We start from the raw sequence: 18,360 nt of genomic DNA on the forward strand, positions 1-18,360 counted from the left end.
TTTTGACAATTTTTAGTGTTATATCTATTTTTCAGAGGATAAAAATAAAGGCAAGAGTGGTTATATAATATCAACAAAATGACTCAGTTATTAAGAGGCAAAGCCAGAATTTGTACTAAGAGCTTTTCTTCTAAATCATATGTGCTTCTCATTCTATCAGGATGCCTTTGAATATAAATTTCAACATAAGAGAATGTTAATGTTATTGGTGTCTTTATCTAGTGTAAATTTTTCAGATGCCTCTGAATAGAAATCTGAACATAAGAGAATGATGACATTATTGGTGTCTTTACCTAGGCTAAAATTTTCAAGTGAAAAACCATTTATTAATACCCAAATGACATAAACAACAACACAATTTTTTTCTTTTCCCCAAAATTAATATTGTAAAGCATCAATCTGGTTGCCAAAGCAAGCAGAATCAATGGCTACTGAAAATTCAAACAGTACAAAATATCTGAGGTTTTTTGTTTTGTTTTTAATTTGCACTGCTATTTTGCAGTGGCATTCTGTTTCAATTTCCCTTTATCCAAAATGGTGTGTCATTTGTTCTCATTCAATTTATAAATTGAGTACAGAGTACTTCGTCAGAATAGATGGAACTGGACCAAAACAATGCTGTATCACTGCCGTAGGAGCAATAACGGAACAGGGAGGGGACAAACTCTCCCATTTTACTTGTTATGCAACAGAAAAGTCATCATTAAATGCCCCCACAGCATGTCTGTAGATATCATGCCAGTCTAATTATCCTTCAACTATCCAACATAGGTCAACTCATGACTCCCCCACCTTACTATGAAATTGTATCTCTCTGCAAGTTAGGCATTAAAGCACTGTAAGTCCTTAGGCAAGTGATTCATTTCTAGTTACTTTGGCATCAGCCTTGAAAATAAAGGGCAGTGAATGACAATGAGGCCCTGGGCGTGTCAGAGACAGACAAGGTCCTGATCTATCTGTCTAGTTGACCTTTTGTTGCTAGTGGATATCTTTGCTACAGAATATTTATCTGAAAATAAAATAGTACGATATCTACAGGGACAATTCTACATGTTATTCCTATGAACTAAGAACAAGTTTTCTTCACTGCATCTACTTCTCATATAAAAAGCGATCAAATGGGCCTTTTTACTGAACAAAAGCTAGTCTAATATTCTTTAGTTTACTGAGTCTCATTAATTCTAAGAAACAAGCTTTTTAAAAAAAATATTAACATTTTTGAAGTTACGATGCATCTAACAATCGATTGTATCTCAGATTTGCTGACATACAGAATGTGGTAATGTGGACATTTTATTAAGTAAAGCCTGAGCTATCTAAATAAGCAAACACTGTACAAAGGACTTCCTAAAACAGCCTCATCACAAAATAATGCACAAATGTTCCCTAGTATACAGACCAGTATTTGAGAAAGTTCCATTAAAAATTAGGGAGGGGAGACCTAAATGGCTAGCAAAGAATATTTTGGAATATTGGAAAAAATGTGCCCATACTCATTTTAAATCTCACTCTGGACTTCCTTCTCGTAAGAAATAAAGCTCTTCATATAAAATAACTATTTGGAAGCTATCTACAATGATGATAATTTTTGATCATGTTGTTACTTATAAAAATCTGATGAAATCAGTTTTTGCACTGCTCTCAAGTGCTGTGTTGCTCACATTGCATGTGTGCAGGTATAACCACACACACCCATATTCCCATTTTGTCAGTTAATCAGAGACAGTAAAAGTCTTTAAAGTATTTCTATAAGATTATATTAATGTCTGAGTTCTATTTTCACCTCTTATTGATGGATAACTTTCTTTTGAAAAGAGTGCAACAACAAAAAATCAAACTCTGAGGGTATGCATATGAAAAAAATTAATTTAAAAAAATTTTAAATCACGATCCTGGGAGGAACAGGGAGGATAAACCTTGGGGGAAGATAAATTTAATCAATAAATAACTACAGAAATGAAAAACAAAAACAAAAAAACCACACACCACAATTCTTTATAATTGTAGTGGTTCATAATATTGTTAAAACAATAAAATACATTTTTCATTCCTCTAATCATAGATTCTCAACCTCAGCAATATCGACATTTAGGGAGGGATAACTCTGCTGTGGGGGGCTGATCCTTAAATTCCTCCACTAGATGCCAGCAACCTCCTGCCCGCCCTCCCCCATGCCTACAGTTGTAACAACTGAATTTGTTTTCAGCCATGGGAAAATCCGCTCCGTCAAGAACCACTGCTCTAACCTTTCCGTTACCATCAAGAGGGGGTGGGTGGGGTGGTTGAATTGGGGGTTATCCTATTTTCTCTGAAATCATCTGAAGGGTAAGAAACAATTTTTTAAACTCCATTTGAAAGCATCACTGCTTCAAGTGAGTTTTCTAGCTATTGAAGAAAAACATTTGGGACATTTATTTAGTTTTTGCCCAGGTATTTAAAATATTAGGATTTACATAAATGGACATCTTAAAAATATGAAATGTCAAATAAAGTATCCTCTTTCCCTTATGCATTCATAAAATACCACCAATCAAGCTAGGTAAGAAAATATATTCATTTTACATTAGAATGGTGGCCAATATCACAGATAGCTTCATTTAATGTAATTTATATTATTTACTATCTAAAAGAATAATTATGCAAATGTTTAATCCATGCCAACTATTTTGCTAAATATGTCATTTATATGCATAATCTCACTGGAAGAAGAGAGAAATCAATTTAATATCACTATTATGAGTTATAAAATTCATAATTTTCAAGGTTTGGTTGTAGCTAATTATCCCGGTAAGCTTTCGAAGAATTTAAATGCTACTAAAATGTAGTAACCAGAGTTTGAGCTCAGTGAGCCACACACAAGCATGGCATAGTGAAAAGAAGCTGCATCAACTCTCAGAGGCTACAAGGTAGAGGAACACTCGTGGTAAGTTACCACCAGTGATTAATTAGCGGAGTTCTTCACATTACTCCTAAATGCTTAACTTTCAAGCAATGCAGTTTATAACACAAATACATTTAGTGATCCCAGAAACCCAAACATAAGGAGGAGAAGGAAGAAAGGTCTTATTACCTAAAAAGGAATAAAGGAAGGGGAATGCACACCTCCATAAAATAAGCACTGGACTCTCCTCACTAACTCACTTAAAAAATTAAAATGAGCTTCCCTATTTTAATAGCATTTTTAAACTGAGATATTCTTCACATAACATAAAATCCACTATTTTAAATGTACACTTCAGTGGTTCCCAGCACAGCCATCTTACTATGCAACCATTACTACTATCCAATTCCAGAATACTCCCATCACCCCAAAAGAAACCTGCGCAATTAGCAGTTAGTCTATTTTCCACCTTCCCTCCCACCATGGCCTAGTAATCACTCAATCTACTCTCTGTTTCTATGGATTTGCCTGTTCTGGAATATAACATACAATATGTGGCTTTCTGTGTCTGGCTTCTTTGACTTAGCATAATGTTTTCAAGGTTCATCTAAGGTGTAGCCTGTAACAATTCCTTTTCATGGCTGAATAATCTCTTATATTTTTGCAGCAATTAAGTGAAGCATTTCAAGTACTGTGTTAGACATGTCACCTGAAACATTTTCAGCCATTCCTGGAGGCCTGTAGGTGGTTGGACAGATGTAATTCGGCGACGTTGTTGCCCTTGGCCATTGGCTGCTCTCAGATCGCCAAAAGTTGTTGGTGTTGCTGAACATGGTACAAGCCCAGTGGTACTATAAAAAATATAAGGGTAAAAGTAAAGACAGATATTTATTAAGAATATCAGGCTCAAATTTAATAAGAATGATAATCTGGCATACTTCTTTTTAAAAAAATATATTTTTATTGATTTCAGAGAGGAAAGGAGAGGGAGAGAGAGATAGAAACATCAATGATGAGAGAGAATCATTGATTGGTTGCCTCTTGCATGCTCCCCACTGGAGGTCAAGCCTGCAACCTGGGGCATGTGCCCTTGACCAGAATCGAACCCGGGACCCCTCTGTCCACAGACCGATGCTCTATCCACTGAGCCAAACCAGCTAGGGCTGATCTGGCATATTTCAAACATTAATCAAATTATTATTTTTATTTGCTTATTCTCAAAGAGCAAGGATACATAAAATCTATTCTTCTATTCTTAGAGTAAGTTTCCTCCCTCCTACATAACCACCTGTTATTATCCCAACAATGCTAATTGCAACCAAATGACAGAATCTCTATGGCAAAACTACAAGTTGTTGATATATACAAGTAATGTTAAAGTATTTCCTATAAGATACAGGTTCCACTTCTCTTTTGACTGATCTTTAGTGACATCATTAAATAAAAGTTAAAATTTTGTATACAAAAAGGGGTGTGAGACTTATAAATACTTTAAAAAATTCAGATGTAGAAATAGTATGTTCAAATGTTTTGGACATTTCACTAGTCACAACGTTCCCTGAGTTTGCCCCAGATGCCTTCTAAATGGTTTATAACATTTGTCTATTTCACTTTCATTTTTGTAATTTATAAAGCTTAGTTTAAATAATATTTGACAGGAGCAAACCTTGATTAGAAATGTATTTACTCAAAACAGGTAAGTGTTGAAAACATATTATATGCAAAATTAAATGATCCAAACAGTTTTATCCAATAAACTTTGAGCCAGTTTTTAAAATACCTGAAATTCAATTCTATTATTAACTAGTAAAATGAGGAATTAAAACTAGATTATCAATCTCCAAAGTTGTCAAACTCTCCTGAAAATGACCAATTAGAAAAAAATATAGTGATAACTGTTATTAATATATTAAACTTTACTTTCTAATTTTAATAACTAAATTATTTAAACTCATGGTAAGTACTAAACATCTCTTAGAGATAGTTAAAAAGAAGAAGAAAGATTTAGTTAAGTAGTTACATTTGTACAATAAATCTTCAATTTATTGAGCTATAATAATAGTGTTTTAAATCCAAAGAATATACAAATTTTACCCTAATAGGTGAATATCAAGCTCTGATAAATTACTAATAAAACATCTCCCCTCAATGTTTTCCAGCCAACAATTTCATTATTTTGTTTTAAAAAAATGTATCGCAGTCACCAGATTCTACAGAAAAATCTACTATTAACATTATACATCTATGACAATTTCTAACATTCAACAATTACATCTATTTTTTTCTTCTATCAAATTTCAAAGACATGCTCTATTTTCTTCTCTGAAATGAAACAATTTTAAAATAGTGATTATAACTTACATTTTCTAATAAAAATGATGGAAAATTTTTTCATCTTATTACTAGAAAATCTGTCAAAAATTTTAAAAATATCAAATATATACTGATGACATTTCCAAAAAGAGAGGGTATGCTGTTTGGTTTGCTTTAATAATATTATATGTGAAAAAGCTAAAAATAAAACTTTCACCTTTTCAGGTGCTTTCTCAATATAAAAATAAACAATTAAAGACATATTTAACTAAAATGTGTTCTGCAGTAAAAAGTCAGCATTCATTTATAAGCTGCCTTAAAAATAACTGAACAATTTAATACCTTTGTCCTGGTATCAACAATATTAATAAAAGAACAAAAATTATATGATTATCTGGAATCTACATTTTTTTTAAAAATAGCACATTTTAACATTACACTCAACGTTCTCATCCAAGAAATACTTTATCAAGACTAGAAGGAAAAAGCAAAAATGAAGTGAGTAGTTTATCTCTATATCACTCCACACCCTCTGGTGGAAATACCAAAACGCAGTCAAATTGTCAAAAGGCAAAGGGTTAAGTAAAGGGAAGGGGACAGTTAACATGAGAAAATGATACTAAAAGCATTTCCTGATAAACTAAGAGAGAGCTTTATTTTTCTTTTCTGTATCATCCTTGCATTTTTTTGTATATAAAACTATTCTAATTATTATCATTCCTAAACTTCACAAAGAAGCTTTTGAAAGAAATATATTCTGCAACTGAATTAAATAAAAATATAAGCTGTTTTCTCTGAAAAAAGAAAGATGCAACCTGTAACAATGTTCAATCACAAAAACTTATGTTTGAGCAAAGTTAATTTTACTGCAGCTTATAGAATAAAAATAACTCTAAATAAAAATATTTAGGGAAAAAGAAATGTCACCATCATGAGTTCTTATGGTTTCTATAGCTAACTTTAAGTTATCTGAAGAACTGACAATTATGAAAAAAAAGGACCAAAAAAAGTTTTTAAGATTCTTTTGTCATTTAAATTTTAAAATACTACACTCAAAGTGACATCCAAAGCCATTTTTAATTGACTAAGTAATAGATATTGTGCCTAACTTAGCCTAATTAGTGTGAGAGTGGGAAGTTTTATACTGATGCAAAATCCAAAAATGATGGAATGGTGCAGGAAACAAGCCTACAATTGTATTTAGTTGTTATGGAAACTATTCTCCTGGTGTAGAAATGTATGTGTTAAAAACACAAGACCTACCAAGCAAATAAAAGGGGATTTCTAACACAGTAATTTCGTGAAATATGATTTAGTTAGTAATTGTGAGGCTTATTTCACTGCTAATAAATGTATCTTTTATTTTGCATATATAAATATACTCCCTAGAACAGCTGTTGCTATAGTAACAAGATACATTTGCTCATATTTATATTTTTGGGTTTACTTTTTAGAATCCCTGGAAAATTGTCATTTAAAAATTCTGTTGACAAGAGAACTTCTGCTTGTGTCTTACTTCAATGTATTTGTAAAAAAAATATAAAGCTATAGTAGAAAACATTTTTCTCCTTATTTAAAATAAGGTATTTCCCAATTTTCAGTGATCTCAAAATGTGTTAAATAGTCAACAATACTAGTGACATTATAATTCTATGAGGATAAATGGAAAGAAATGCTTTTACAATCATCAACTCTTTAAAGAAACACGAGAATCATGAGAGAATCTACTATTTATACTTAATTATTACCTTGTATATTCTGAGACTTTGCATGGTTTCTTTCCCAAAGAAAACGAGCGGACCTCAGAACCATGGTCCAACTTTCTTTTCATCTATAAGGTAAAACAAATAAGATATGTTTCTTTTTAAATCACCAGTCCAACTAACAAATTTTAATAAATATCTTAAATGTTTATATGCTACAATGTTAATTAGGAATAGTTAAATATTATAGAGAATAAATGTTTCACAGTTTCTTCTATTAGTTCTACTTTTTTCTACTCTTTACAAGACTGGAAAAGTGAATTTTCCACCTAATATTTTGTCCAGAGAACAGTGTATCAGGATTTAAAAATAGATATCCATCATATATATGTCTTAAGAGCAATATACCTTTCATGTTTTCCGGTTTAAGAACCAACATAGAGGGAAATGTCATGTTAATCCACACAGAAAAGAACAATATTTAACATGCCTTTCTTACTGATGTTCATTTTCCTTTAAAAACATATTTTAAGAAAGATAAAATAAGCACAATTCAAAATTTCAGAATGAAAGTAACAGTAACTAAATTTAAAACACATATTATAAAAGGTAAAGAGAGCAATGCAAATAAAATGATCTTGAAAAGTAATAATAAGACATAAAACAGTGAATATGGGCAATGAGGACAGCAAAAAAAAAGTATGTCCAAAATAAGAGAAATCTGGAGATCTTATAATAAAGGTGGGGAAAAGCCGTCAACTAATATTCATACAGAATATAGTTCTATGGACAGATACTCAAGACAAACATTTTAATTTGAAAGGCAACAACAAAAAGGCTTAAAAAGAATGAGTTACCCATCTTTGTAAGGTATAGCCAACATTTATAGCTTTAACGTATTTCATTATGCTATATTTATGTAATACTGTAAATGTATTCAGAATTGCATTTTGTCAATACTGAAATATTTATTTTTTATGTTTCACTATCGGTTAACTTAGCTAATCAAACTATGCATCTATCATAAAACCAGGAAATAAAATGTGATAGGATTCAACTTTTGTATTTCAACAACCCCTCTCAGATGTGTGTCTGCTAATTAATCTTAGCACTACTGAAAATCACAAGGAGAAAAACCCAGAGCGAGAGCTAGCTCTTACTTGCACAATAAGGTGAAAACCCTTGCTTTGCAGCAGCCTTATTTTCTTACCTATCGCCTCACGTGGGGACATCATAACACATTATGCTACACTGTAAATGCTAAAGAGGACCAACATGACTCTAAAAATCTTTCTGAACCACACTCTGAATAATAAAGACTATGTTTTTATCATCATGAAGAAAGTCTTGCAAAACACAGGGACAATCTTACAATATTAGGGGCTAGAGGTGAGGGTATAAGCTCCTCTACAATGTATACCTTAGTTCATGAAATACCGGCTGGAAATAAATGAATGTGGTCTCATTTCAACCCTTGAGAACTTTCTGTACTCATTACATTGTTTTAATGTGCTTCCTCTCAAAAACCATTATTTTCTTTCTTCAACTAATTTTAATAAAATAAAAAATAAGTATAAAAGGTTTACTATATAGGTAGCCACGTGCTTGCATGGATATAAATTATAGACACGTACACATACACCCAAAATGTATCCATCAGGAAGGTCAGTAAGTACAGATTACCTTAAAATTCTAGTTTGTTGTTTTTTTAAAAAAAATAACTTCCACAGATTCTTATTTTCAAAATTATTATGAAAAACTTTGATATGAATTCTAATTAAGTTTGGAATACTGGCTTTCAGAACTTCCCTAGATATCTTGTAAATACATTGGTGCAAATGCCATTTGCCACTAAGAGCAAACTTTATTTCCCATCTTAGAAAACCTTCAATTAATAAAAATGCCCAATATACATATCAAAGGAACCAGAGAAATGGTTTTTATCTTTAGAATATTTTATAAAATAAAGCAGTTCCTGTATGACTATAGAAGTCTTTTAAATATTATATTGTTTACTGAAAAATACTGAGTTTAGAACCAAAAATTAATTCTGCAATTTTTAAGGGGTACAGAAAGTAAATATGATCTCTTTAAATATAAATCCCCAATATCCTAGCAATTCTGCATTTTAAAAGAGTCAACTAAAGAAAACATAAAAAATATATAGATCTAAGGTGTGGAAAAATTAAAGGCAAGAGGTTCACTAAACGCCAACTAAGGGTAGAGTATTTCCAGGTCAGCATTTAACGGAGCCACATTTCTAAAGTCTGAATATATTTTTAGTGAAAAATTCCCAGATTCCAATATCCATTTTCTTTTCATTTCAAGCTTTTTTACAGCTCACGTCTTTCCCTTATTTGCTTACATTCACAGTATAAAACAGACTACCAGACATCCAGCCACCCACCAAAATTAGAGGATACTGCAGCCATCTCTGATGATACAGATTTTCCTTCTCAGGCAGACACACACACACACACACACACACACACACACACACACACACACACTCTCATACAACACAGGAAGAAAACAGATTACTTACTTTGTAAAAAATCATTTTTAGCGTGCCGTAGAAACCCATGTTTTCTGTATTTTTCCCCTTCAGTGATTCTGTGCCCCCGTGTGTCCGGCTGCTTGGCAGTCTCTGACAATATAAACCTTTTTCAGGTAGGTATGTCACAGATTCTAATGTGGACATGCTCGGGCACGTCAGAAAAGGAAGATTAGGGAGCAGAACCGGCAACAAAACTCCACAGTACAGGCAAATGCAGCTCAGTATCAAACCGCTCCTCGGGACACACATACATACATGCAGCTTGACTGAGGAGAACTCGAGGGAATAATGAGAGAGAACCGAGAAGATTATTGGAGGAGACTATGCCCTGTCAAAGCCTTGACTGAACAGATTCCTCCCTCAGCGGCAGAGGGATCAGATTACATCTTCCCTTGAACACAGAATGGTGCAGTCCAGGATTCAGCAATGCAGACTGCACATCAATTATATGGTGATCCGCTCCAGGGAACCCGTGAGCACACAACGCACCGAACAGAGGGAGGATGTGGGCAGCAAAAGAGACCGCCCCCACACGGCAGCCCCCTCTACCCTTTCAAACTTTCAGGAGATTATTTTTGCATTTTGTAAAACCTGCCTTTTTGAAGAGTTTGAAATGGCAAGCATCGTTTCCACAAATAAGTCCTTTCAGAAACATTTTGAAAATGGAACATATTTTCATCGGGTCCTCCCAGCAGAAGCCAAACAGGCTATTTTCACTAACTTATCCTATTGCAGTCCTGGCACAGACTGACCAGATTTTGCAAGTAGCTGAATGGTACAAAATGGGCAATCCCTAAGAGAGGAATATTAAATATCCTTTGGGGGATTTACAATAAAGTAAACCAGTTTGGAACATATAACATTTGCAGAAAATATGCACTGTTATTTTTCAACATGTATCCTTCTTATATTAAGATTTAATGAAAATATCACCTATGCTTTTCCATTTCATTCGTTTCAAACAGTTTTCAAGAAAATTACTACACACTTCAATAATCCTTAGTAATCATAGGAATATATTTTTAAGATTAACAAAATACTACTAAGTGTATAAAGTTTGCCTAAAGGTTAATTTCTCCAAAGGGAGTAAAAACTGTGCTCATAGGAGAGTCTTAGTCTTATTGTTAATTTAATCTTATATAAATAGGAGGTAATGAACTTCTATCTCCAAAATTATTTTGACACTATGTATTGCTTATCATTAAAAAGGCATTTTACATAATAAAGGTTCCAAAGTTTGCCTGAAGACAACCTTTTTCTTAAAATGACTACTACACAAATCTAGATATTTCATCTTGCAACTTGCTACACAACTAGCTTCAGAGGCAATTATAAGATTCCTTGGACTAGAAAGGCCCATTATTAAGGGTCTAGTTAATTAACTCCTACCCTCCCCATTAACATTCTTTATTACAAGTAAACTGTGTGCCTGTAGTTATTTAAGTACTTAGAAAATCTTTAGAAAAAAGAAATACTATTTAGACTTACTACATTTTAATGTTCTCTGCTATGGTAGTAAATGACTTTTGCTAGGAAATAATTCTAAATACTATATAAAGTAGCATCATAATTTAAAAAATAAATGTTTACCTTTATAACTAAGATATTAAGTTGTATAATGCCTTTTACTTTGTAACATAAATGAAATAATCTAAAATTTTATAAAAACATACATCTAGGATCTCCTCTTGGAAATTATATTCTAGTATATTATTTTTTTTAAAAATCTTCTACTCAGCTCTTGAATTAATCCCAATCTTCAGAAACAATACACATGTGTATCCAGAAGAAGTTAGTTTTCTAAATAAAAAATTAGCTTACTTCAAAGGAAAGTTCCTTTAAAAAAGAAAACCCCTACTCTAAGAAAAAGAAAATCCAACCGTTAGGAATGGACCCATAAACCCTTTTATTAGAGGTCTCAGAGAACTCAGGATTAAAAAAAAAAAAAAAAAGGTTGACCTTCCTCTTTCCTCTACCCCTTCTGGGCTATCTGAAGAAACTAATTGTAAAATGAATACCTCTAAAACCAGTGGTATCTAGCTTGTCAGAGAATAAATGGTCTACCTACCAGTCATAGTTTATGCCTTGACTTCAATTGAAATCATTTCCTATCTCTAGCTGCACTTTCCTTTTCAAATTAAGTCTACTCGGTTGAAGACACAGACCAACTTTAATAAACCAGGGACACTGTCTCAAAACTTAGGCTCTTTAAAGAAAAAATACATATATTAATTTTGTATATTCAAAGAATGATCTTGGGGTTACATGATTCCTATGAAGTTACAGGAAACATGATCCCCACAAATGTATGTTTATATGTAGGTAAGTATATTCATGTTTCATTTTTGAATAGGCAAAATATTTACAAGGTTTAAAAATCAAGAAGATATATAAAATATACATTGAGAAAACTTTCTACTACCTCCCAGTTCTCACTACCATGAGAATTCCTATCTACTATGATTCTCACTTAGTAATGTTTTTTTAATTAGCTTATCCTTTAAGTGAGAATGTAAGTACTCAAGAAGACTTTATTTTCTTAAGTATTTAAATAATTTCCTCTAATATCTTGTTTACCATGTTAATTTGAACTGTGAAGAAACAATTTGCCAAGCAAAGCTAGTCAACCAAGTCTCTAACTAGATTTCAAATTAATCGAATAAAAATGAATGATTTTTAATATTCTCTGAGATACTGTTAATGAAAATTGTGATCTACTATACTATTTTCATCCTAATCTACATATGAACACAGCAAATGAAATCATTCTCACATTCCTATTTCTGGAAGTCTTGGCTAAAATACAGATGTTTAAAACGTTACGCAGAAATTTAAATTTTTTAATAGTATGATGAAAAAAGCCTTTTCTATCTGTTTTATACCTGTGAGATAGAAACATTTTAGAACTGAAATCAGCCTATATCTATGTTAAGTTTACAAAAAAGGAAGTATTTTATGCTTTATGTCAGAAAGTTAACTAGTAAGTTCGCTGAAAAGGTTAGCTAGTCAACCATGATAGCTAAGAAAATAACTATTTGTCATCCAAAATTTCAGAATTAATCTCAATGTATTAAATATATTTTCACTGCAATATACTAAATCTTCATGTAATTTCAGCTAAGCAACACCTTTCCCTTTCTATAAAAATTATTTCTTGTGGCCGAAACCAGTTTGGCTCAGTGGATAGAGCGTCGGCCTGCGGACTGAAAGGTCCCAGGTTCGATTCCGGTCAAGGGCATGTACCTGGGTTGCGGGCACATCCCCAGTAGGGGGTGTGCAGGAGGCGGCTGATCGATGTTTCTCTCTCATCGATGTTTCTAACTCTCTATCTCTCTCCCTTCCTCTCTGTAAAAAATCAATAAAATATATTTTTTTAAAAAATTATTTCTTGTGGTGACTAACAACTTATAAGTCTTACTGAAAATCTATTAGCAAGGGGAATCATTAACAATGAGGTCCTAAAATATAGTCTATCAGATAACTTAGATCCAATGCTCATCATATCACAACTCTAATGAGCCAGGTGTACAAGTATAGATGAGAGCAATAACTTAATTTTTAAAAATGCACAATGATATGAAGACATACTGCCCAGCATCTAAGTCTCTGGGGAAAAAATGGCTACAGAATGACTAACCTGTGAGCTAATACAAGAGAAATGGTTTTCTGAACAATTGGTTAGGCAACAAGTTTTATAAGAGCAAGTTGTGGTTACAGGCAGAAACAAAACTAATCTACAAACAAATAGTGAGAAAAATATAAACAGTAAAAGTTTTTATCTTCAGAGAAGTATGTATTTTTACACATGGTATCAATAGAAGGAGTAATTAAGAGAGTTCTCCTCACTTTGACCCCCAGAATTAATTATTTTAATGAAAAATATATTCTTCTATAATTGCACTTATCTCATTGTCATTCTTTTTATACACCCTTCTCCCCTATTATCTACTCTTTGAAAGTTTACATCTTACTTTAAAGTATAGTAGAAAATGATACATAAATATAATTAATACTTTTGAAAAATCAGCCACATAAGCAAATACTAGCAACCATGACATCATTTTTCTAAATATAGTATGTTATACTTAAAGTTTATCTATTAATTGATATGATAAACACTACTGTTCTCTTTTCATTGCCTTGCAAACATTTCTTAATAGTAGAAGAATGTATTTGTATTCTTATGTCAGTGATTTTTCTTTACTATTATCATGAAAACATTCTTTACTCTGATATTACACCAGGAAAACCACCTACTACAGTTAGATCCCTTGCCTTGAGCATAGAATTTAGATTAGAGACGGTTCAATATTTCAACATCAAAGAAAGGAATGCCAAGCATGTTGAGGCTGAAAAATTTTTTTAAATCTCACTAACGCACTGTCATTAACTTTCTGGGATGCAACTTCTTATTAACAGGTTCATGACTGACACTGGCAAGTTAATAAATTTATCTTATCACAGGTATTATCAATTAAAATAGTATATATGCTCAGCATCTATATTTCCTCTAATGCAAGTGGGAGGCAGTATTGATCAATAAGCTATAGTCATTCATTAAGCACTTATTTAACACCTATTATGTGTCAGGCACAGGAAAGTATATAATTAAGAAAAAATTTTCTTCCCCTACTGAATTTATGGTGAATTTAAGACACAATAGGCAATACACACACAGATAAATATACACATATGACTCTTAGGATTCACATTAAAATCAGCTCTAAACATTTTTTGATAATAGGTAAAATGAACAAAGTGAGCCTGATTATGTTTGAAATTACCATCCATGTAAACAAATATTGAAATATTACTGCATTAGAAAAATAATCCAAACACTAACTAGTATAAATATCTAATTTAACTTTTGTTTAACACAAATTTGTTTGAGGGAGGGGGAATGTTTATAATAATACAAGCAAATAATATAACAAAATGCTAACCTCAGAAAAGCAAAGCACAAGTCAAAATTTCATGGCTCGGATTGCTTTTAAAATTCCTTTACAATAAGTATAATTGTAGAAATGGTACAAATTTTATTTTTTTCTTAAGTTCTAAGGTATCTATAACTCTTTTTACAAAAAAATGCAGCACCTGAGGGTTGAACACAATGTGTAACATTAATTCAAGCAGTAGAAGCATTTTTCCATCCCTTCAGATTGGGCCAAATTTGTGATCTGATAAACACAAGCACCAATGTATACATCCACCAATATATTAATATTCACACTTGAGTTTGACACATAATAGAAGTTAAGAGTTCTATTTATCACAGCCACATAAGAAAACAATGAGTACATTCATTTTCCTTGCTTGTTTTCTGAAATTTATATTGTTATACAGAGCTGTCAGAGGGACTTAATACATGTATCAAAATATTCTTTAGACTACTTTAGACAGGCAACACCAGCAATTCTGCAATAATTTAGCCAAGTTAGTAGGTCAGTCTGGACTTTATCTAGGAAGCAATTAATCTTTACATCTCATACTTCAAACCCAAAATAAACTACCAGTAAGTATCTTGAACTTGTATACAAAATTTTCCTTTCAAAATTGTATTATAAAATTTTTATAGTGACCTCTTTAGTAAAGTAACAAAAATATCATGGGAAACTATAAACAATAAGGTTGACCTTAAGAAAATTAAAACAGCAAATATAAACCAGGAAAGAACTTAATTAATACGCAGAAAGAAATCAATATTTCCTCAATGTAAGGCCTAATATCCTATTCACTCGTCTACTTTTTTAATCTAATTCCATATTTACTGCTGCTAATATGATGTTCAAATACATTTATCTGACTTGAGAAAAATTTTCTATAATTGTGGCACATCATTCTTATATTTTAGAATTAAAATAACCTTTCATTTCAAAGACTATTTAATTTTTTTAAATCAGTTATTACTCATGATCAGAAAGTTTTGCCAAAAGAGCTAAAGACAAAGAAGTAAACAACAACAACAAAACTGTATCCCCTGAATCAACAGGAAAACATTAATAGCAGAAAATCATAGTTTAGAACCAGAAGGGATCTTGAAAATCATCTTATCTAATTTCCCTTTGTTTGTGAAATGAACATGAGCGTGGGAATCAGAGCAACCTGAGTTTAAAGCCAGTTTTGTCATTATTAGAGTGTAACCTATCAGAGGTTATTTGATCTTTATGAGTTTTCTCTTATTTGTAAAAATCTACCTTACCAACCTAACCCACAGAGTCCCTGTGAGGACATGGTAGATGCCCAACAGATATTCTACTAAGAACCTATAGAATAATAACTGTTATTAACAAGTGAGAAAGGTGAGGTAGGGAATTAAGTGTCAGGCTCAGGATTACGCAGCTGCATTAAAACCTGAGACTCAGGCCCCAAGTTCATGTCTTTTAACTGATTTCCATTAGATATGTGATGGTAAAAGTTGATCCAAAAAGAATTAGACATTTCTAAACAAGAAAAAAGTGTTATATTTTGCAAAAAATAATTAAATATGTGAACTACGACTAAATCTTGATTATTCAGTTCATGGAATGATTATCTAGGTCCATACTGTATAACTATGCTTCCACTACATGTGGGAAATCTGAGACAAAGACAAAGATTGGGGGGAAAGGTGACAGAAACAGATTTAGGTTAAAAGAAAGCAATAAAATAAGAAATAATCACCTACTACAAAATGCTACTGAGGACAAATAAAAACATTACAATAACCCTCCTCTCCCAAGATTCTTAAAATCCTAATAGCGAGACAAGAAACTAACTGAGGACAATATTTGACTAGACATCAAGTGACAAACTGGGTAGTGTAGGAGGTTGAAAAATGGGAAAATAATTTAAATAGTTTCAAAGATTTCATACAAGACATGGTCTTGTTTCTAAGTTTAAGACAAAAATTTGGTAGATGTTGAAGATAAAGGAGACTGTGAACCTAAGATATATGTGGAAATGCCACAACCATTAACTTGAAGGATTAACTACGTCTGCAAGGCTTCTAGCAGTCCTTAGTCTTATAAGGCTCATTCGGGGATAACCTATTTAGCTTTGTGTCTCTAAATTCAAACATTTAATATTATACTTAGAATATTCTTTAACTTACAAGTAATAGTTTCTTCAAAAGTACTTCCTGCCCTGACTCATTCTTCCATTTTAGGGCTCATATGTGTCTCTCTGTACAAGGAAAACTTCACTGTGTGGGTGTGAACATTGTTGACTTTTTAAACACTGACTAATAAGGGGTCCTTCTGTTTCAAGAGGCATTCATATTAGAAATCAAACTCACAAGCAGGATTTACTTTTGAATATGGGGAAACAGTACAAACCATGTAGGATCTTGGAAGCCATGGTCCAGAGCCTGGACTTCATTCTAAATACACTGTGGTGTCATGAGAGGATTTCTAGTACAGGAGTATTTTAACACAATATATATGTGTGTGTGTATATACACATGTATACATATACATATATGTATATATACATATATATTATTTTTATATTTTCAAAAATGTATATAAAATTGAAGACCACTCACAAAGAAATTCTCACTTGCTGAAATTAGAGATACAGAGAAAAGAATACATAACTGGATTTAAACTCTTCAACTCTTTCATGTAGCAATTACTCTTCCATTTCTTTCACCATTTTTCACCTCATACTACTCTCAGTCTCAGCACCTATCTCAAAAGATTCCTAAACTTGGAAAAGGAAGAGAATTGGAATAGCAGGTTAATACTTAATCTATAACATATGCCAAGCACTGTTCTAAACTGTTTCTATCTAGTAATTCAATTCTACAAGATCATATCTCTAATTCTTTGCTTGTTAACTTTCTATGTTCCGATTTTATCATTCCACTTGATAACCTACTCTTTTTGAAAAGAGAGATTGGGCTTAGATCTCTGTAGATTGTCAATGCATCTGCCAGGCTTATTTCAGCAAATATCTATGATAGTGAAAGACATGATTACCCTGAGTTACTGGAGGTGAAAGGATTTTACCTATGGTACACTTTTCTGAACCGATTCTCTATGACCATAAAGGAATCCAGAACATAATCACAGAATCTCAAGGTTGGAAAAAGCCTTCAACTAAAGTTTAATACAGCCTCAGGTACAACTCTTAGGTTCACTCTCACTAGCTTGTCGTCATCCAGGATCCTCTTAATCTAAAATACATGTTATTCTCAGCTCCACGAACTTCTATTGTTTGGCTTACTGAATTTGATAATTATGTCCAATTATAAATATCTGACTAGCAGGTTCAAACTTAGTACATTTTAAAAAATATAACATCTCTTCTCATCTCAAGCACCTTACATACATAGTAGAAGAATTCCAAATGAGAAAGGACTACTTTAAACAATATCTAAAAATTTTAGGTGTGAATCAAAAGTCTGTGGACATGAACTAATTACTTCTTGAATAACATTTATTAAGCTATTCCATATTGGTGTTGGGCTCCTAAGAAGTATGTATCACACTTGCTTTAGAAAGTGTACATTACAGTGATTTTTTAAATCAATTCTTTACTTATTTTAGAGTAGCTTGTCTGCTCTTTAACTATTCAAGAGTTTGATGTAGCTGTCAAGTGAGTAGGGAAGAACCTAGTAGTCACGCCCCCAACACATTAAAAAAGGATTAGAAATATTCATTTTAGAAGCATCAATTTACATTTTAAAGCAATTACTGTATATATAATTTAACAAACTGCATTCCTTGTGCCAAAAGAATCAAGAATTATATGAATAGCCTGTTTACACAATCCCCCCACCTTTTCAGGACATTCTGAAGGACTGTGAAGACCTAGGAAGTAAAATCTGAATACAAAGAAATTGCTGGAAATATGTGGGTCAAGGTAGAGTTTGTCATAATGTTGCCTGTCACGGAAATATTTTCAAAGTAACTATTAATTTGAAA

General features: G+C 32.2%; 1 protein-coding gene across 17 annotated transcripts in view; it reads right to left on the minus strand.

The window, feature by feature from the left end:
* FBXW7 (F-box and WD repeat domain containing 7) overlaps positions 1-18,360 on the minus strand; it is a 177,659-nt gene that overhangs the window by 32,437 nt on the left and 126,862 nt on the right. For 16 of the 17 annotated variants that reach the window (XR_004968202.1, XM_036312998.1, XM_036313010.1 and 13 more), the window contains 2 exons: positions 6,943-7,025; positions 3,591-3,732 (listed from right to left, as the gene is read on the minus strand). Coding sequence is in view for 16 of the 17 variants with exons in the window: in XM_036312998.1 (XP_036168891.1) it covers positions 3,591-3,732; positions 6,943-7,025 (225 nt within the window). In the remaining variant the exon portion in view is untranslated. Of the gene's footprint in view, positions 1-3,590; positions 3,733-6,942; positions 7,026-9,442; positions 9,885-18,360 lie in introns of those variants that run through there. The other variant, XM_036313008.1, reaches the window with a different exon arrangement.

Source organism: Myotis myotis, unplaced genomic scaffold (assembly GCF_014108235.1).
Source record: "Myotis myotis isolate mMyoMyo1 unplaced genomic scaffold, mMyoMyo1.p scaffold_m19_p_6, whole genome shotgun sequence".
NCBI lineage: Eukaryota > Metazoa > Chordata > Mammalia > Chiroptera > Vespertilionidae > Myotis > Myotis myotis.